General features: G+C 40.0%; 1 protein-coding gene across 7 annotated transcripts in view; it reads left to right on the top strand.

Moving 5' to 3' along the window:
- Positions 1-22,375, top strand: part of CORIN (corin, serine peptidase) — a 174,111-nt gene that overhangs the window by 16,912 nt on the left and 134,824 nt on the right. For all 7 annotated transcript variants that reach the window (XR_012623065.1, XM_074822462.1, XM_074822460.1 and 4 more), the window contains exons 2-3: positions 2,284-2,428; positions 12,738-13,190. Coding sequence is in view for 6 of the 7 variants with exons in the window: in XM_074822462.1 (XP_074678563.1) it covers positions 2,284-2,428; positions 12,738-13,190 (598 nt within the window). In the remaining variant the exon portion in view is untranslated. The remainder of the gene's footprint in view (positions 1-2,283; positions 2,429-12,737; positions 13,191-22,375) is intronic.

Raw genomic sequence — 22,375 nt, 5'->3', positions numbered from 1 at the left:
CTGTGTTATTCCTCTGTTACCTGCACTCGGACCTCCCAAGGGGGCCTAATACAGGCTGTACAAATGAAGGTGATGGAATTCAGGGAAGCCTGCCGTGAGTAGCTGCTAAGCTGCTATATTCCAGCATGACCATAAGCAGAACTTCAGGCAGACTTTGAAGACTTCAGTATAAAAATGTAGGCAGGTGTGGGCTCCAGGAAGTTACATAGTCAAGCAGGGATTGTCTAAATGTCACTTGGATTTAGATTCCTGAAAAGTTACCTAAATCCTTATCTTTGTCAGTGCCTGGATATCTGAGGTGTTACTTGTGGGTAAGGTCAGTAATTTACCTGAGATATCCCAAAATCTTGGATTGCAGCATTTGCAACTTCTGAATAAGCTGTTGATTAAGAAAAGCAGTTCTAACAGCCAATAAACTCTCTCCAACATTCTTTATATTTCTCTTGTTGTGGGAAATGGTGATGATCACCTTACAGACTTTGTCAACTCACCCAGGCTGTACCTTTTCAATAGACAGAGCTACCACTCTTTATTATTCTCACCCTGCGCTGGCAGCTTCAGATGTTCAGATAACTCCACCATCTTTAAGCTTTCCATTGACTTACATCCTGCTTGCTAGGTAAACCCAGTAGTAGGACGGTGTTGAAACTGAATGACTGGAATAGGAAGAAGGTTATCAAGTGAGATACTGCTAGCACCTCACACCATACTGGTACCATATGCATTTTTCAATGTTACCTGGTTTTTGAACAGTGGCAGTAGCAAAAAACCTCATATAGGACACTGCCCTGGCTGGGTCTCAAGGAGGTCGGATAACATGTGATGCTTAGCAGTATCAGAAGAGGTACAAACAACTGCACAAATGCAGTTTTCTTAATTTCTGCTGTCTGTATAGTGTCTGCACTGTGTAATAACCAGGGGTATCAGAAATAGATGATAATTCTAATATTATCAGCAAGGAAAGTTTCCTTACAAATAGTCTTTGTGCCATACTGGAACAAGAGACATTGCAGAATGATGGAAACTTATGCTGTAAATCCCACTTATGCCTACAGTCTCCTCAGTCAAGACAGTAAAATGAAGAGTGAAGTTGGGGGGGTGTACTAGTCTCTGTGCAGCAATTCCTTAAGAAATAGTTCAACTTCCATTTGTGCCAGTCAGTCTGGTAACCTGTTCTTCACAGAAAGCCACTTACAGCAGAGCCATCCAAAGGGGTAACCCACAGAGACCAGCATTTACAAGACTAACAATATATATGTTGTAGTCTCTCGAGGTTCTTTGGGGAGAGGCTGTCAGGGTGATGGATGCATTTACACTCTTGTGTCCTGTCACGACCAAGTTCTATGTGATTGATATTCCTGACAAAGAGGATAAACTATAGTCATCCTTTGGGAAGACATTGTCTGCAATTAATAATCCTATCATCCAATTTCACCTTATCGTAGGGAGAATTGTAATTATTTTTAGTCAGTTTTGAATAAAGTTGTATTAACTTCATAACAACAGTTTCAATCTTGCTATTAAATATTCATTTGGAATTTTGTTTTTGTTTCTGTTTAAAAGGTACAACATTTTTCCAGTATATGAGATCATAGTCTTAATGGAGTTATATTTAAATATATATATGTTAAATACATGTTTAGGCTTTTGCAAAGGTTTGAATTTTTGTGCAGCTTAACTGAATTCAGAAAATAGTATTTCTCTATTCTTCTATATTCCATTTATAGAACAGAAATTATTAGTTGCAAACTCTGCAGAATACTGTGATAAGTTATAATTTTATAAAGTACTTAAAAAAAGAGACAACATTATATTGTATAAGTGGAACAATCCTTATCAGTCCTATAGTCACTTAAAGATTATAATAGTTGCTTGATTCCTTAATAAAAGAAACTTAAGAACATGGAGCTCTTGAATAATTAGTAATGGATTATTTTTAAATTATGAAATAAGCTGTATTTAGTCTTATTGTTAAATTTATTTTGTATTTTACATTTTTTCAAAAGAAATGCCTATCCAACTTCTAGTTCATCAAAAATGTTTCGAGATTTCAATGAAGCTGTAAGTCTCTGGATATTGGGTGAACTAAACTAAATTATATGGATTAACTAGGCTGTCGACCAAAAAGAAAGTTTACACACAATTTTTCATTAAGAATCTAAAAGCCATTTATAGCATATATTAAATCATATAGCTGTTCTATGTAATGGGGAGGACTGCTATTGAAAACATAGGAGTTAAATTGACACCATAATGATAAAACTGTGCTTTTTTGTTTTTCAGGTTTTAGGAACAGATGAAGATAATATGGGGGATGGTTGTTCTCAGAAACTGGCTTCTGCCAAGTTCCTTAGACTTTTGCTCCTAATACTGATTCCGTGCATCTGTGCCCTTATCCTTTTGCTGGTGATCCTGCTTACCTTTGTAGGTGAGTGCTAATGGAGTAAATAATAGACACATTTTTTAATTAAGGAGACTAAAACTGAGACTGCATTCTCAAGTGCTAATGTAATTGTGGACATTAAAGATACATCTTTGCACATCTACCTAACAAACTAATCTACCCAGTGACTTAATAATGTTTGTTGCAGAGAAATAAAGATGCTATTTAGATTTATATATTTAAACCATATATAAGGTACCAAAGAGGAATCCTCTTCTGAATTTCTCAAAGTAGATTTTTGAGGAGCACACTGCCCTGAGCATGTAGTGTGTAGATGGTTTTCAGCAGTCATTTTACAAGTACAAAAAGATACTTATGTTAGAACTTTAGGTCACTGACAGTAGAATGGAATATTTGTCTCTTTATGTCACACATTGATGTGCAAATCTGATTTTTATTTTCAGGTGAAAGTTAATTTATAAGTAGCCACAAATCTTTCTGAACAGCCTACAAAATACTGCTGTTTAACTAAGGAAAAATATATTCATTTCTTCTAAATATGAAATATGTATCAATGCAGAACACCAAGTATGTTTTGTGGAAACTTGTTCTAGGTATATTAGATTTCATAATGGCTTAGTCTGTTAACTAACTTTGCGTCTGTTACAGAATGAAAAGATAATAATTTATTACCAAAATTTTTTTTAAAAGCCTTACCTTTGTTACCTTTAGAGAACCTGACATATCTTATTATTAAACTGCTTCAACTACATGAGAAAGACAGTAATGCTAGGTTACAGCATTACTTTTTCAGGAAAAAAGAAGTAAAAATATCATCTGCTTTCAGTGCTGAGGGTTTCTGGGATTTTTACTTCTTTTTTTTGTTAATGAGAATATTTTCTAGTTGAGCTTCCTTAAGTACTTCAGAAGCACATCTGTTACAAGTGGGGTAATGTGTGAGGTATATAGATATAAATCTAATTTCCTATTTTAAACCCCCAACTTCTATACACTTTATACAGTCAAACAGCAAGCACAGGAAGAAACTGAACACATCTCAGTAGCACCTTCAGCACTGTCAAAATCAAGACAACTTAAATCTGTTTTCTCAATTCAGTCTGTAAAGGATTTGCAATAAGACATTGTAGGCCTGTTCTTTTCATTTAGCTTAAGTTAGGGAAGTAAAAAAACCCAAAGCTAGTGAATGTTATGATTGACAAGTAAGTCTTGGGATGTATCTTTAAACTAAGAACAGTCTGAAGTGGATTAAGATCAAGTAAGTCTGGCAATTAGGAAATATGATGCCATTCAATTTACTTTCCTTATATTTAACATTCCATTTGTATCCTTCATATCCTCTGCCCTAGATTTTCATTCTTTGGTGAGAAAGCAGATAAAAAAGCAGGTGTATTTACGTCTGCTGTACTCAATCTCCTCCTCTGAGGCATGTATTGACATAACACTCATGAAAATGTATGAAATCCGCTGGAGAAATGGGACCTGTTCCGATCCTACTTATGTAGCAAAAATCAGGACTGTCTCCTCTTAAGTCAATGTAATTACTGTAGGGTGAAGAATAGGCTTGGTGTTATTACCCGTGTCTAAAATTGGCAAAGCTCCCTTCAGCATCTTTTGAATTAGCATGATTATAATTTAGTATTCTTCTTTCTCAGTTAGCAACTTTCATTTTATGTGCATTGATAACCTAGAAATAAATAGATCTGATGACTGGAATTAAATGAACAACTTCTGTGGGCATTTTTAAAGTATGTGTAATATAATATAGTCTGTTCTATTTATTGAGAATATACTATATCCAGAATCATATTAATTTTCATTTAATACTCATATTCATTTCAGATCAATAATAACTGAATTCTGTTAAAGTCTAATATTGATATCATGACTTAGAATGCAAGAAATGAGTTGGTAGTCCTGACTGGCTAACACAAATTTTTCAATATCTAGGAAAATCTATTCTTATTTTTTAATGAAATGGATGAGTTAAATTCTGTGGTTGTCATTCTAGTATCTTTCACTGATGCTTAAAAGATAAATAGAGAGCTCTAGTATATTGTTTAGAACCTTATGAACTTCTTTGATTTGACTTTGGTAATGACCTCATTAGAAAATTAGGCCTTTTATATTTTGCAAGAAAGTATTTTGTTTCCTGTGGTAAATTTGTAGGTAATTCTTCTTTTCCTTCTGTAATATTTTTTAATTAAATGAGGTATATGCACATGAAAAAGTGTGCATGCACCTTAGAACTTTCTTATTCACTTTCCTTACATCTGTTTTGTTGCCTGCACATCTTTGCAAGCACTGGTGTTGAAGAAAATGAGAAGTTGGTATGGGTGGAAGGAGACAGGTAGAGCAATACAGTTACACTGTAGTAACAAAGAATATCCTGCTCGAGGTGTGTCATGGGGGCCTGTTGTCAGATTATGTCATTAATCAACCTTTCAAAAATTATTTACCATCAAAGTATTCAAGATGCAAAGCCCTTGAAAAAGTTACTTTGTTAGAACTGTGTATAAAGAAAGGACAAAGCAAATTATCAGTAAAGGTACACATTATTTTGATTAAAGATACAAGAGACTTTTATGGTCCACAGAAGAAAATATCAAGCTGTGTTGTTTAGCTCTGATTTCTCTTAAGTACTTACAGTCTGGCTCTGCATACTCTTCTGTCTCTCACCAGGAGTATAGCATGCTTGTCAACCTGTAGAAAACTGTAGTGAATGAATGTTGTTTCAGTCATTGAAGTGGAGGCAGTACTACTTGCTGTGAAAGAAGTCTAGCCTTTAGACCATGACCATAATAATTTGTTGATTGCCTGTGTTACATCAGAGGGCAAGGGAGACTTAGGAATGGTGCTTGCTTTGGACTGTTGAAGACCTAATATGCAAGACCTTGACCATGAAGACCTAACTCAGCAATATAAATTTGAAGGGGGGAGAAAAAGATAGATTATACATGACTAAAATTACTGATACCTTACAATTTCATCCGACCCCTATAGACATCAAGAGCCTTCAAATAAGACTGGTTATAATTTTTTTTCTGGGGATTATAGTTAGTATAGTATAGTAAACTTTCATTACTTTCCAGAGAAACAAACAATAACTGAATCCATGGTTTGAACAGCTAAATCTTTCTTTAAAATGGTGAGATGTAAGATCACCTTCAACTTATGTTAGAATCTGTAGCTTGTGTCCCATTTTGCTTACACGGTTTGCAAACATTACGAAGGTGAAAATTTGCATGTTTGTAAGAATGAAAAACCTCTGGCATTTTAATGCTTTTCCTTGCAGAAAGGAAGTGTTCTAAACCACTTGAAACATTGTTTTTAAAAAGTCCCTCAAGGCTTGTGATCATTATACCAAATTAAAAATCGTTTTGATGGTAACATAATTGCTTACCATTGCAGTTATTTATCTGGGAAAACAAAATGCTTTATACTTACAGTTCAATAAAGGAAAATCAATTATATTTATCTTATAGTGATAAATGCATTTAGTAGTCCCATTGGTAGACGTCCCATTTCGCCCATTCCTTCACATCAGTATCCTCAACTCATACTTAGGTGGTCTTCTAGCACCTCCTGTTAACAGCCATCCACAACTAACGCTTGTCTATTGTTTTCTGTAGAATTCAGAACAAGTCTTGTGACACACATAAAGAATGGTTTCATGTGTATCAGACTTTTACAGTCCAGATGTAATTTTTGGGCATGTGATCACACTGCAGGACCACATCAAATAAGCCTGCGTGTCAGGCAAGCAGCATATCCTCTTATCTATGCACAATGTTAGGCATTCCTGCATTTTGCAAAATAATATTTTAAAAATCTGTTAGTCAACACTGGTGGGAATGAGGATTACAGTTAAAGTCTCTAAGATGCACTGTTGACTATGGATATGCAGATAATTGAGGTTTTGGTTCTCTCACCATCCTTATGTTATCAGCATACAGTGTTTATATTTTGGTGCTGACATGTATTTTGAGATTAATTTTGGTTTGCAGTGGGAATTATTATAAGTGTTATTTGTGATGGGTTGTATTTAGGATTTTCATCTTACTCTCCTTAAAAACAAAGCTCAGTCTAATAGCTGTGTTTTTGTTATCCTTTTATAAGTATGAACCAGCCTGGGCAGTTCTCAAATCATTCTGCTGTTTGGGAAATCTGTAGCAAGATTCTGTCCACCTGAGGGATGCTGTCAATGTTCTTGCATGCAACGGGTTGAATAAGGATCATTACTATTGTATTATCTGTGAGACTTGTATTCTCCTTTCCCTTCCCCTCCTGAGAAAACAGAAGGAGCTGTGTCTCCTTCACAGAATAAACATCAGGAAAAGTACATGATAGTAAAACTGCTAGGCTTAGCCTTGTGACTGTTGGACCTTCCACATTCGTAAGATAACACGCATATGTCAAGACTCCTGTATCAATTTGGGAACCCAGCTGTACTGGCCCGTAAGGCACTTTTTGCCACACAGAGAAAGTTGAAGTTGCATGGAGTTATAGTCTAGAGTAAAAGGATCTTGATCCCTGAATCGTTTGGATGTGCTGGTAGTTCTCCAAGTGATGTCGAGCCACAAGGCATATGACACATCCTGAAAATCTAACGTGACTAGCAGCATGGAGATCCAAAAGTTAAAATTGTGAAAGCAACATGAAATATAAACAATTCTATTATCAATCAATGACAATATTTGCCGTAAGACAGGTGTCTAAATTTAGGAGTTTAACACTAATGTATAAATAAACCATTTGGTCCTGGGAGTTTTTCTGATGGAAGATGGTGATCATCTGCTAAATGATCTTCCAGTTCTTTAATTTGATCTTGCCAACTGTGGTGGTGCAACCCCCCTCTGTTGGGCTGCTCTGTGCTAAGTGCAATTTTCCCCTCCTTGGGTCACATGATAACCCAAGATGAATAGGGAAAGGTAGGGAACCAGAGCATAAAGGCACTGCCTTATCGCTCCCGACTCCCACCTCCCCTGTTGCTTGGAAACAGACCACATGCCAAAGGCAGTAGACCAGAGAGTTAAGGTGCCCCCTTAGCCCACCTGGTTTCTGCCCCCTCCTCTCCTACCGTTTGAGAACAAGAACAAAGGCAGGGGACCAGAGCGTTAAGGTGCTCCCTTAGTCCTCCTTGTTTCTGTGACCTCTCTTACCCTTAAAGAACAATAGGAACCATCAATACCTGCTGACAGCCTAGTACATCTATATTTGGGTTGTGGCCCAAATAGGGCGATACCAAAACTCCAAGATCTAGCAGGTTCTGGGCTTGCACAACTGGTAGAAAGTACCAGAATACTGTGTCATCCGAGTTGGGCTGAGATGGAAAAATACCTGACACAATCAGTTATCTCGGACCCTATAAATAGCAATTCTAAGCGAGACCCTTTGAGCTCTCTTGGATCGCAGTGGGCTGTGACCAGCATCTCCCCTGAGCTGGGACGCCTCTCAGGCTCAGACTTCTTGAAGTTTGAAGATTGTCTGCCCACAAAGCCGATGGAAGGCCAGGGTGAAGTCAGACTTCTCGACTCTCAATTATTGCTCGTTGAGAAGTACTGATGCATTGTGAGTATTTGTTCCAAACTCTTCCATCTACCTCTTTACCTATCTATGTGCTTGAATCCGCACATTTGCCTTCATGAGTGTGGATGTCTATATATTTCACTGGAGATCCACGTATTTCTGCGCTGTTTATGTGTGTGTGTGGGTGTATGTTTTGTGTGGTTATATATATACTTTTTTTTTTTTATTTAGAATACCTTGTAGTAAGTTAGTGTAAATCTTGTCATTCTTGAATCTGTAATCATTGCTATTTTAATCATAACATATCTAAATTACATTGTTAATCATCAAATCAATCAACCATTAAGTGCTGCTAAAATTTAACCTATGATCTAGCTCACACCATGAATAAATCTTAAATTGCTATTAAATAATAACAGTGTGAGGCACTTCCATCCACAACACCAACACAGCTATATTATGGCGAATGTCCAAAGGACTGTATCCCAGAGCATCCTGTATTTCACCCATTTATAAGAACTAATTTAGTCTAGTATGCCTTCTTTAAAGATATACCTGGAATGTTGGAAAAAAAAAAAGCAGCTACGAATACAGCTCCAGGTCAGAATATCTGCTGTGAGACATCACTGAGGTCAGTGGGGAATTGTGAGTGTGATCTAGATTATAATAATGAAAGTCTGGCAGTTCACCCAGCACAGATGGACAGAAGGTCACAGTGACTGAAGCATGGATTCTGGTGTGGCATAACTGACTCCCAAGGAGCCCATTGAGCTTTATTCATTAGCCAGTGCAAAGTGGGTGTTTAACACAGGCATAGAGTTGAAGATCGGTTTCTGAATTGCAATAGAACCATTATATATGTTACATTTCATTTCTTTGGTTAAGAAAATCTTTATAAATAAAAATTTCTAGTTACATGACACATTGTGCTCAAGAAACAGGAAAAGACACCAGATAAGATTTTTTATTAGACCACAGTGTTATGACTGTAACTGGGAACTTTCAAGCAACAACAGCTGTTAATATGAAAGGTAGCTACTGTCCTCCCCTCCAGTCCTTTAGTATGATCCTGATATTTTTGCTGAGACTGTGTTGCCTGAAAGCCAGAAGCTGATGAAAGGGAAAATCTCTCCTTTCTGCACAGGACCTTAGGAGCTGGCTTCGTTCTTCAGCTTCTTTAAAAGATGCCTTCCACAAAGTCTATTTTGAGTTCCATTTTATCTGGGAACTGATCCATTATTTGCATAAGACACCTGTTAAGTTACATTAAAAAAAAAAAAAAGACAACTGACCTCCTGTTTGGCCCCTTCAGCAGCCGGTAAGCAGTTTAAGGTAATGTCTTTACTTGACAGGAGGAGCAGGATAAAGCCTATTACTGCAGCTCCACTGATGTGCAGTGGTTTGGTATGCTATGGGACCTCCATATTATCAGTGATGTGCCCATTTCTTCAGAGTGCAGAGTCATAGGGACAGACCCTGCAGAACAAATCTCAGTTGGGTATGTGCTGGCTCGTTATAGTAGTGAACCAGGGTTTTATTCCCCATGTAACTGACTCATCCATTACACATACTTTGGTAGGCTGCTTTGCTCTGTTACATTAGCTTTTTAAACAAACTTGGTGTTTTGAGATTTCTTGCTGTGAACTGCTAGAAATCACCCACACTATATGCTGCCAAAATCTCAATTTAATAGCTTGAACAGTGTGACTGTCCATTTCAGATCTTTAAAGAAAACATTAATTCCCCAATAGTGAACAACAACTGGAAAATGATCAGTAAAACTGTTGGCAAAGCATTGCTTTGAACTGAATGAACCTGGTGCCAGTTCCTCATTTTTGTACCAAACACAATGAAGGCTGGGATGCTGTGTATTTCTGTCATCTGGACATGTCCAGCTTTAGCTGGAGACACAAATCCGAAATGGTTACAGATATTTCTCAACTAATTAACTATCTGGCTTATGATTTACTGTCTACAGCTCTGTATGGACTCACATCTGAAGAACAGTTGGCTATGGTGTGCATGTGAATAGCTGGATATAATGTGCATGTATACGTGAATAAAATGTATGTTCTGTATATGTTGGATGGCTGTTAGCAGACATTGATAGAGAGTAATTCAGTTCTCATTACTGAAGAGACTAAGAATTGATTGTTTTAAGGCATTGCACTGTTTTCTTAGGTATCTTAAAATTTAAATAGTTCTTTCAGGGCTTTTGGAAAAAATCTCCAGTAAGCTTAATTTAAGATTGAAAATATGTAGTAGTATTTTTAGAGGGGAAGAGGATGAGAATCAAAGCAAATGGGAGCCTGACTCAGAGAGTGGACTCCATAGTCTGGAATGAAGTGCTTGAATTCCCTGCTGTGCATTGGGAAGATGAGAGGATAGGAGGAAAACAGGGGGGAAGAACAAGGTGATTCAGGAAGGTGATCCAAAACCCCCACATACTAAGTAGAAACAGAGTTGCTGTCTAGAGCTAGCTAGTGGGGAATGCCAAACAGAGGTCTATGCCTACCTTTCTCAAGGGCGTATGCACTGGAGCCCAGGCTCATGTTATTTTGTGGAAAAAAAAACCCTGTTAAGAAGAATTTTTATACTACTCATTGTCAGCTGAGATGATACAACTGGGAAGGCCTTTTGTGTAGAAGAGGTTCATTGTGTGGTACACCTGTCAAGATGAGAAGGGGAGTTGTTACCACTAGGAAACTGTGAAAATAGAACAAAAAATGCTATTGTTGGAAAGGTGGGTTGAAGAAGCAAACAAGCAAGAAGTAAATGACCTTACGGGTAGTGATAGACACAGTTATTATTTGCAGTTCCAGAAAAAGAAAAAAATAAGGCTGAGCGGGGAGGGGATAGAATTCAGTGGATAACTCCAATATTTTCCTTAACAGCATTTATTGGTCCACTGAATTAAACCAAAAGGTTTTTTTAAACTTCTTCCAAGAGTTTACCTGTCTTGTAATGTATTGCCTGCTATTCTGCTGAGTGACATATAAATAGCTAATCATTTTTACTTTAATTTTAAATAATTATTCATAGCTCTTTGGGACCAACGTTTTTGAGGCTTTTTCTATTTTTGTGTTGAGTGGAGGAGAAGAGACAAGCTAGGGAGGAGGAGAGAGAATGTGAAAAAAATCCCCTCAGCTATTCTTGAGTTATGGGAAAAAATTATACACTTTTCCAAAGGAGGGAAAAAAAGCTCATTTTAACTTTTTGAAAACTACAGAAAAAACTACTGAAGTTTGAAACTTGAAACAAAGTAGGCTTCTGAATCATAGCGATTCAAAGCTTTATTTGGAATCAAAGCATCCAAGTAAAGCTACATATGAGTGAGCACAATTTCTGAGCATGATCACTCACAAGTCCTTAGATTTTAGCAAATTGTATTACTACTGGTCCCTATTTTTGAAACCAGAGCACATTAATTCTTCCTGTTTGGCCTGACCGGAGGACTCAAGAAAAAAAAATGCTGCTGAAATAATTTTCAGGTTGGAGAGTTGCTTCTGTAAAATACACACAGTAAATTCCTCCAAATCCAAATGAATTATGAATATTTGCTGGTGGAAAAACAGAAACCTTAACGTATATATATATGAAGTTCCCCTGGGTTTTTCCTCTAGAAGTTAGACACAAAGATTTACTCAGAGTTAGTGATGCTGAAGCCAAAACAATCCAGGCTGGATAAATGAGGATATGGTAAATGTCAAATAGTAACTGTTTCATTGAACTCCATTATATTTCAGGAATCTTACAAGTTTTTCTTGCTGGTTCCAGTTGCTATAGTTAAAGGTTACTCGGTGAAAAAGAAAGTGCTAAGATTGCCTCTTCTCAGCTATTCTAGTTCTCTTCTTACCTAGAAATCTTTCCAACCCAAAGTCACTTCAGACTGTAACTGGAAATTGGGTTCTTCTGGCATTGTTAGTTATTTGTAACTGTGATTAAGAAAGCTTTCCTCCGGCCCAGTCCTTGAATTTCAGACCAGTCAACTGATTTAGTCTAGCTGGAGTGTGCATGTAGGGGTGAGAAAAGGAATCCAGTAACAGCAGTGAGAAGTGGCTCGGGATGCCTGGGTGGATAGGGGCTGCATGTGGTGCCTGGAGTTGGCAGAGCTGTGGGTTTGGCTAGGGAGAGAGCCTGGAGTGGTGGGGGGTGAATGATGTCTGATTGAGAAGTGATCATGCAACTAGCCATTTTGGTAAACACAGTAACCAAACTGAAAACGAAGTTCAGGAGAAATGGTGGTGGGTATTGTGTGGACTCAGGGGTCATCTGTACCAAAGAGCTAATGAAGGATCAAATCAATATGAAAGCCTAGGAAAAAATGATTTACACATCAGAGCGGAAAAAAAAAAGTGTGATTTGCCTTGAGTTCAGAGGGTTTGTGAAGAACAACAGGAGGTGAATTCTTGCTAATGCGCTACAGGTGTGACCATCCTTTTGGCTTGAGGGCCTGTAGCTAGCATATGTTGGAACTTCCCAAAATTACATTCTATAGTTATAAACATGTAAGAATTCAGTGACCTACTACAAGTAAGATTAAAACATTTTTAGTTCATGGAAGCATTTATTTATTTCTCTATTTATATGTTTCTGTATTTATCCTACAGTAGTCATAGATTTTGTTTTGATGTGCTACTGTTATTTTGTTGCTACATGAAATTCTTAATTTCAGTCTCCTTAAGTGGAATAAATATCGCTTTTTAAATCTGTGCCATTGTATTTATTATTAACTTTCCAAAACAAATTGGTAACACTTGTCCTTCCAGGTGATGGTAATTTTGGTGCTTTTTTTCCTTTCTTCCAGGGGTGTTAGAAAAAACATGCTTTTATTCGAATGGAAGTGAGGTCCTCACTGTTAATGGTGACATTGAAACATCTGATGTTCTTTTGCCAAACATGGTTGAAAACAGTTCCAAGACTGATCCCACAATGGCTCTCAGCACACCGCCCTCTTCCTGGACCACCACGCCTTTATCCCACATTGACCAAATGAACAAGAACTCAAATATATTCAGAGAGACTTTCCAGGAAAATTCATTTGCTCTTGCAAGTCAAGCCACAGTGCTCAATCCTCACCCTACATATGATGCTGTTTTGGCAAAGAGCTCTGAAGAAAGCACTCAGCTGTTTGCCACTGCAGAGGAGGCGACTTTGGGGTCTACAGATGCATCCTTTAACAACACAGAGAGGATGACTACTCTGCCGATATTAAGTCCTACCCGTCCATCTGTGTCACAAAAAATGGATCAGAAAAAAAGTAAGTTTACACTTTATTTGGCTCCAAAATTCTGACTGAAGAAGTAGAGAACACACTGTTGGTGTTCTTCCCAATGTGTTCCCATGAGTTCTGAGGAATGCGTCCCCTTTGATAATTTATTTTGTCGTGCACATTCCATGTTGCAAGCAGCATTTCTTATGAGAACATTTGATTCACCCTGTTGAGGAAGATGCAGTAAATTCTTTCAGGTATGAATACTTACAATACATTCTTCAGTTAGTGATAATCATGCATGCCAGCAAGGCTGCAAATGAGCTATTGCAGACCGTATTCAGTTTGTAGATTGGATTTTCTACGTTTCTTTAAAATTATATATGTGGCAAGGACTTTCCTGAACTTGGGATGTAATTACAGTTGCAGCTTTTTCTGTCTTAATGGGTGAATTCTCCTCTAATTTGAAGCAGTTTCTCTGTGCAGCACTAAAGTTCCAGTGACATTTCTGAGGACTATAACAAAAATGTCTAGAGAGAATAATAATAATTAACTGTGATCAGTTGGGGGGGGTTTTTTGACTGTGAAAGTTAAGTGCATTTCATTAGTGCCATGGTGATTTTATTGATTCATCATGCCAGTGGTGGTGAGAGGTTCCGATACTGTTTTGTGAACAACTGAAACATGAGGGTACCATATTAAAATTATTTCTCTTGAACTGTGTATCATTCCTTTGCTCTTGATCCTACCAGAGCACAAAGCAAGACTTATTCCAGGTCATAGATCTGAAATAGATGAAAGGATATAGTCAGTGACCTAAAAGTGGCACACTCTATTAAATATATTTTTGAAATTTCTGTAAAATAAAAATGAAGAGATGGTATGTGACAGTGGTGATCACTTCTGAAAGGCCACTGAATTATATGTTGTTTTGAGGAGGTCTGTGTGTCATTCCTTTCTTGGAATCCGTGCTCAGTTAAGTTGTGAGACCTGATACTAGTCATCGCAGATTTTTTGCTCTGCTGTTTCTTTTTTAAGCATTCTTCCTTCAGGACTTTGTCCCTGTCCCCCCTGCCCCCCATCATCAAACAGGCAGATCAAAGTTGGGAAACAGCTCTGTTATGTGTTTTTCTTTTTTCTGGAGTGAAGTAAAAGTAGGGAAAACCTTTGAATAAGACATTCTTTTTTTAAAACCTGGTACACAGACAAGATTCCTTTTGAGGGCATTTCAGTGATAGCTTATTTTCTCACTCAAAAACTAGCTTTCTAAAATAATAACTTACTGTGAATCAATGGTTTGTCAGTATTTTATTCTGTCCCCTAGACTGTGGTGGCTCCACAGGCCATTTGAATGGTGCAGGCTTTCTGTAGGTTCTGTTTGCTAAATGGTTTTTCTTAAACAGATTTATCTCTTATTTCCTCCCCTTGCACCCCAAACTGAGAACAAGTATATATAAATGGACACTTGTATTCTATTAGTGATTCATTTATTTATCTCTTTTGGAAACTTGGTTAATTATCACCACACCAAGGAACAGCATAGAAGCATAGTGCACTACACTTCAGATACTTCCAACCCATAGGATTTTCAATAATTACTGTAGCAAAGGATACCTCAAAGTTAGTGGCCTGATGATTAATGTTGAGCAAAACTGTAGGGCAATATATCACCTGTTTTTCTTAACTAGGTCTTCTTTGATGTGTTGTGGGATCTAACTGTTCCTATTCTAGAAGATGGTGTCTTTGCATTGCAGTCATAGTAACTGGGTAGATACAGTACAGATATGTTGTGTAAGAGTCTGTGTTTGTATTTGTATTCATCTGCCTAATTATCATATTTGAGATACCTGGAAATATAGATGAAACAGTGTAAAACTTTTTTTCTCTTTTCTTATCATGTGGGAATGAACTCTTTCGAGATGGGTGTAATACGTGTATGGGAGGTGGTATCTTTCGCTCCTAGGATGTTGACGGAGGGACAGTGCTACAGTGGCTCAGGGCAGCCTTAGGTCTGGATTTCTAAACTTTCAAATATTTGGAGTTTGGTATTATATAGAAAGGCACTTGTAGCCTATGAAGAAATTTGTAAGTATGTGCTCTATTCTGGTGAGTTCAGTTCGTTCCATCAGCAGTATAACTGCTGTATATTCAGTAGGCATGACTACTTCGGATTCTACTGTGAGATAGTTTCTTCTGCGTAAAGAGAAAAGGACAAAAGATTTTTAAGAGCAGATTTGAAATACCACATGTTTCTTTAAAAAACAAAAACAACAGCAAAAAACCCCCACATCCCCAAATGAGACAATTTAAGTTAGGTTTTTCTCCCCCTATCAGAAACATCAGGAGCTAGTATATTACTAATCAATAACCTCTCAGTCTTTGATGCCACTTTCAAGTGTTTTGCTTACCTGTATTCATGTGGATGTTGCCTTAATTCTGTGTGTAGATATATAAAGAATGTATATATATTTTGGGGATCCAAAAGAATTCGGTCTCAGAATAACTATGTGTTCCCATGGCTGTCCAAGGCATGGAGGTGGGGGATTTTGCCGAGTACACAGGCCTCCTCGCTACCTCGCTTGTCCGGTTATTGCTTGGCGTTTGCAAATTAACTCCTTACAGTTGTCCTCAGTCTCTGATCTCTCCTTTCCCACTAAGCTTTGTTTCTTGGAGAGAACTCTAAGGTAACAGAGAACATGGTCTGATGTCCACAGGTTCTTATGTATTGTGATGTGGAGGGAGATGGGGAATAACTGGGAGATGAGACATAAATAAGTTTTGGAATAATGAGAATAATTGGAATAGCCTTTTGGAGTAAAAAGGATTTTTGGGGAAAGTAGAAGTGAATGGCCACGTGGGAATGTTGGTAGTAGACCCAATTAAGTCTGTCTTGCTTAGTGTCTGGATCCAAACACAACCATTAGCACATGCTTAAAGAAGAATAAACTAGGACTAGCATACAGAGACACTTTGACATTATATGGTAGCAGATTCCAGTAATCTGCAGTGAGTCTTGATGAGCGTTCGCCCATGAATTTATGTAATGACTTTTGAACCCATGTAAAATAGAGGTTTGAGCTTTTTAGGCATATCTTATAAGGAAATTAATCTCCAAATGAAGTGTGAGGCTGATGTTCCATCATCATCAATGTACACTAGCAGATCATCCATCAGTACAAGTTTCATCTGGTTCAAATGTGGGGAGGTGAATGCATTTCTGTTGATTCAGTAAGCATGCATAGCTTGGACTTTATGCTGGTTTGATGCAGGGTGTTAAAAGACAAATGACAGGTCATATAACATAGAGACTGCCAGTGCAAAACCAACCAGACAAAATTCTCTGGATACATTTGAACTGGCATTCATGTGACTGTAATGTTTTTGGTCTGGTGTTAGTATCCCTAGCACTGGATTTGCTTTACTGGTGAACCACAGCTTCAACAAAAGACATTACAACACATTAATAAGAGAGATTATAAACATTGTGACCATATGGTATTCACTCAAGACTTCAAAATAACACAAGTAAGACATTGTTGAGTTACTAACTGGAGAGGAATGAACTTTTGGTGTATGTGACATAAATTATTTAAAAAGTCCTTGAAGCAGGAAGTTTTTTGGCAGAAATTCTAATAAAGAATAGATTAGTGGGTAAATGGAAATGCATGATACAATAAGGAAGAGATGAAGAAGTTTATTTTAATTTTACAAGGGGAAGCAATGCCTCACAAGTCTATTAGAAAGTTCTTTGAAGGACTCAGTGAAAATGCTGGTGAATCCAGCATACTTGGCTTTTTAAAATGCTGTTAACAAGAGTCTTCACTGAGAAGTCTTGAAGACATTCTTCTCACAGACTAATTTCTCATTAAAAGACAGAAGGAAAAATAAGAATAAATGGTTAGGTTTCTGTCGTGGTTTGAGCTCAGAGGAAAACTGAGCACCACAATGCTGTTCACTCACCCCTTCCTCCTCAGGAATGGGAAGGAGAAAATAAAGCAAAAGGCCCAGGAATCGAGATGAGCATAGGGAGGGATGATCTGCCCATTACGGTCACAGGCAAAAGACATTCATTACGGGAAGAAAAAGAACATCAATTTAATTCAAACACTAACACTACCACCACTTAACAAACAGAGGAGGACAGTGAGAAGTATTGCCACATCTTAAAAACACCTTCTCCCACCCCTCCCTTCTTCCCGAACTCAGCTTTGCTCCCAATTTTTCCACCTCCTCCCCCACAGCAATGCAGAGGGGCAGGGATGCAGGCTTACGGTCAGTCCCGCTGCTCCTTCCTCCTCAGGGGGAGGACTCCTTGCATTCTTCTCCTGCTCCAGTGTGGAGTCCCTCTCATGGGATGCAGTCCACCATGAATTTTCTCCAATGTGAGTCCTTCCAATGGGCTGCAGCCTTTCCTGAGATGCTCCAGGATGGGTCTCTCCCGCGTGTTGCAATCCTCCCAGTGCTGAACTACAACAGCGAGGGCTTCTTCCCACAGAGTCCCGGCCTTCTTCGGGCACAGCCACCTGCTCCAGTATGGGGTCCTCCCTGGGCTGTGGGTGGGCATCTGCTCCACTGGTCACCTCCATGGGCTGCAGGGGCACAGCCTGCCCTCTCACCACGGGCTGCAGGGGGGGAGTCTCTGCTCCAGCACACCTCCCGCTCGTCCTCCTCCTTTCTTCCACTGACCTTGGTGTTTGCATCAGTGTCCTCACAACTCCTCCTCACACCTCCCTCTCCTCCTCCCAGGTTCCCCTTCTTAAATATGTTATCACAGAGGTGCAACCACTGTTGGTAATGGGCTCAGCCTTGGTGCAAAGGTGTGTCCAATTTGGAGCCCAAGGACCTTCGAGAAGCTTCTCACAGGGGCCACTGCTGTAGTCCCCTCTGCTGCTACACACACAAACCCAGCACAGCTCCACAGTGAAAAAGGTTACTGATGGAGTCTTACAGGGTTTTCTGATCTGGGGAAGGAGTGAATAATCAAGTAACAACATTTCTGCTAATACAGAATTATCTGTCTAAAATGAATAGCTGGGTATCACATAAAGGTGCCATATTAGAGAGAGTGACTGATAAAATGCTTAGATGACTTTGTGCCAATAGGTGCAAAAGAATGCTGGAGAGTAGGGAGCAACCCAAACTCCATGTAATACAATGCTGGCCTCTCAGCTAGCTTTGCCACCAAAAAAGAAAGACCTGATGGTTTGCTGCAGACAGCATTCTGGCTGCATGACTGCAAAAAAGGCAAACAGGTTGTTAGGTATCATCATCATATCATCATGAACTCTGCGAAGAACAAAACAGAAAATCTTGTTACATCAGTGTTTAAGTTCAGAAAGATAATAGCAGGCAACCAGACCAGTAGAGACATGGAATGGCTTAGATGTGAGGAGGCACTAAATAGGAGGAAGACACTGTTTTCCTCCTGGAAAACAGCTGGCTGAGGAGTAAGTGGTTGTGGTAGATATCCATACCATTTTGGGTGTCCTGGAGAAACAGAACAGGGAACAGTTGTTCACTGTTTCTGTTTTTTGTGTTTTTGGGGTTTTTTTTTTTGGTTATCAGACAGAAAGTTAAAACAAAAAAAGGAGACATCATGGAATTCATTGCCACGGGATGATAAGAGAACCAGAAAGTATGAACATGCTTGGAGAACTTCATGAGGGGTTGGTCTGTTGGGGGCTTTTAAACACAATAGTCCAGTGGCAACCTCTGACTTGTGAAGGCTCAAGATTTTAGGTGACCAGAAGTTGTTAATATACTCCTAGCTGGTTGTTCATTATATTTGCCCTACGTTCTAAGAATTTTTCTTGAACGTATAATGCTGGCCCCTACCAAGGGCCAGCTTCTGAGTTAAATGTATCCTGTGTTACCTCTCTGTTGGAAAGCACGTGAAAGAATATGTTTTTCTTGTTGAGGGATTCGGGTTTGTGTGACTTCATGTTTAAATGTTTTCTGAAGGCATGGGCCATGGTCCTAGGTCACTAGGATGGATCACTGGAGTTTTCTGATAGCAAAAAATCAGGAAGGGAGTCTTAGGTGAACCAATAGGTTCAGTAGTATATATTAATGGAATTTAGAAGTATACGCAGTAATATTCTGTTCATCTGTCAATCAATGCTTAACAGAAAAAAAACCCATATAAGAACTAGTAATTTTTTTTTAAAGAACAAAGGACATTTTTGCAAGATAAATATCTGTACAATTTTATTGGTACTTTTTTCTCTTCAAAACAAAAGTAGGCTGCAGTTAGGCAGTAAAGTGGGACACTGACCAGGAGAGATCTCAAGTGTATGAGACTGAGTGGGGTGTTTTAATTTCAAATGAAGCAGACTCCCTGTTTTTGAATCAGAATGGTCTGGGTTGAAACAGACCTTAAAGATCATCTAGTTCCAACCCTCCTGCCATAAGCAGGGACACCTTCCACTAGACCAGGTTGCTCAAAGCCCCGTCCAACCTGGCCTTGAACACTGCCAGGGAAGGGGCAGCCACATGTTCTCTGGGCAACCTGTTCCAGTGTCTCATCACCCTCACAGTAAAGAATTTCTTCCTTATATCTAATCGAAATCTACCCTCTTTCAGTTTAAAGCCATTACCCTCTGTGCTATCACTACAGTCCCTGACAGAGTCCCTCCCCATCTTTCCTGTAGCCCCCTTTAAGTACTAGAAGGCCACTATAAGGTCTCCCCTGAGCCTTCTCTTCTCCAGGCTGAACAACCCCAACTCTCTCAGCCTGTCCTCATAAGGGAGGTGCTCCATCCCCCATGATCATCTTCGTGGCCTCCTCTGGACCCACTCAGGCGGCTCCATGTCCTTATGTGGGGGGCCCCAGAGCTGAACACAGTACTGCAGGTGGCATCTCATAAGAGCAGAGTAGAGGGGGAGAATCACCTGCTGGTCACACTTCTTTTGATGCAGTCCAGGGTGCAGTTGGCTTTCTGGGTTGTGAGCGCACCTTGCTCGGTCATGTTGAGCTTCTTCTCAACCAACACCCCCAAGTCCTTTTGCTGAGGGCTGCTCTCACTCCATGCTCTGCCCAGCCTGTATTTGTGCTTGGGATTGCCCTGACCCACGTGCAGGACCTTGCACTTGGCCTTGTGGAACTTCATGAGGTTCACAGGGGCCCACTTCTCCAGCCTGTCCAGGTCCTTCTGGATGACATCCCTTTCCTCCAGCGTGTCGACCGCACCACACAGCTTGGTGTTGTTGGCAAACTTGCTGAGGGTGCACTCAATCCCACTATCCATGTCACCAACAAAGATGTTAAACAGCGCCGGTCCTGACACCGATCCCTGAGGAACACCACTTGTCACTGCTCTCCACTGGAACATCGAGCTGTTGACCACAACTCTGAAGTGCAACCATCCAGCCAATTCCTTATCCACTGAGTGGTCCATCCATCAGATCTGTGTCTCTCCAATTTAGAAATAAGGATGTTGTGTGGGACAGTGAAATACTATTTTCTAATACTGCTGATTTGGAGAGATAGGGAGAAGTAGAGAGAGTGAGGGTTGACATTCTTCATAGAAAAACATCCTGTAAACTAATAGAATATGCACTGAGACAAGAGGTATTAGTATCTGATTTTGTTTCTTCCACTCACTGATGTTTAGGCATATGTATATTTAATATGCCGGTTTTTCTGTGCCAAGTCTCTCATACTTCTCTCCTAGCAGACAGTCTAGTAATCCCTCTGCCATTTCATGAAGTGTCAGTGGAGGACTTTGACAGTGTTCAGATCCAAACATGAGAAGTAACACGACCAAGCTTGACCTCCTGCCATACCTTCCTCTGCCTGGCATCACCCCCCGCTCCAGCAGGCTCCAAGGCGAGACCCGTCCCTCAGCACAGCCCCAGAAACCGCCGCGGGTCTCCGTGGTGCTCGAAACGGTTCCTGCGGCTCGTGGTTGGCGCGGAGCAGCCCCGCCGTTCCCGCCGCCCCGGCCGCAGCCCCGCTGTTCCCGCCGCCCCCGGCCACGGCGGGGCGCTGCTGCCGCTGCCGGCGGTCCCGGGCGCCGCGGGGGCCGGGGGTGGGGCCGAGGGCGCTCCGGGGGAAGGGGGCGCCGGGAGGGGAGCGCGGGAACAGGCCTCGGCTGCCTTGAGAGGGCGGGAGGTGGCAGCGGCGGCGAAGCGAGAGAGGTACCCCCGTGTGTTAGTGGGAGGTGGCACTGGTGGTGCGAGAGGTGGTCTGTGGAGGCTTTCGTCTGAGGAGCAGCGTCAGGCTATACTGGGGAGTCCAGGGAGAGCGCCTGGTCTCTAGACCTTTCCTTAGGAAAAAAACGGAGTAAAGAGCAAGGTGGATAGAAATAAGGGATATGTTTTTTCCAGCTGTGGGTTTTTCTGAAGTTACTTGACCGAGTGCTAGGAAGACAGGCAGGCAGGCAGGCATCCCAAATGAACATTTGTTCCTGTTCAGCTCCTCCCTGCACTTGCACAGGTGTGCAGGAGGGTGAAAAAAACCCTGAGCCCTAAACGGTTGCTTGGAAGAGTGAAGTAGAAAAGTGCCTGTGCAAAAGCGAGTCACTGTATCAGAGGATTTGTTGAGCATTTCAAAAAGCATAGCATTTATGTCTGCTTGTTTGCATCTTTTACTCTTCCTAAAGAACAAATCTTACAATGCAGAGGACCCTTGGACCTTTTCATGTTTTGTGCACATCTTTGAAATTGAGCAATTTAATTTATTTGCAATCCCCTGCTCAGTTTAGAGGTTATCCTAATCCTCTCTACCGTCATTTCACAATGACAACAAACATTTATGTTTAATTTATACATGAAATAAATCTTTGTCTCTACCCAACATTTCTTACTTTGTATGTGGTGTTCTGCCACAACTAGAATCTGCAGAGAACTAGTCTGGCCCAGCTTTGTTTGGTAGAAAAGAGCAATATGAGAACCACTGTGGGGATAACTGGATGGGATATGTTGCATGCGGCATAGAACCAGGAAATTCCCTGTCTCTCTCTCCCTGCCTTGTGCTGCTCATACTAAAGCCATTTTTTACTACTGAAGCTAAGGTGTACAGTAACTGCATCCCAAGTCAGATCATAGGGTTGCATCTCCCTAATCCCCAGTGTCTTCAAGAAGTGATCAAATAAATCACTTTATCTTCTAGCTCAATTTATGTTTAATTACTCATAAAAGTTGGAATGGATCCAGTTATATAAGGAATAATAGCAGCAACAGACCCATGGTAGATCTTTAGGGGTACTCTTGTGCTCAAACAAAAAATTCAA

The sequence above is a fragment of the Strix aluco genome, chromosome 4, assembly GCF_031877795.1.
Source record: "Strix aluco isolate bStrAlu1 chromosome 4, bStrAlu1.hap1, whole genome shotgun sequence".
Taxonomy (NCBI): domain Eukaryota; kingdom Metazoa; phylum Chordata; class Aves; order Strigiformes; family Strigidae; genus Strix; species Strix aluco.
The sequence above is the reverse complement of the archived record's forward strand: the minus strand, read 5'-3'. Positions and strand labels throughout refer to the sequence as shown.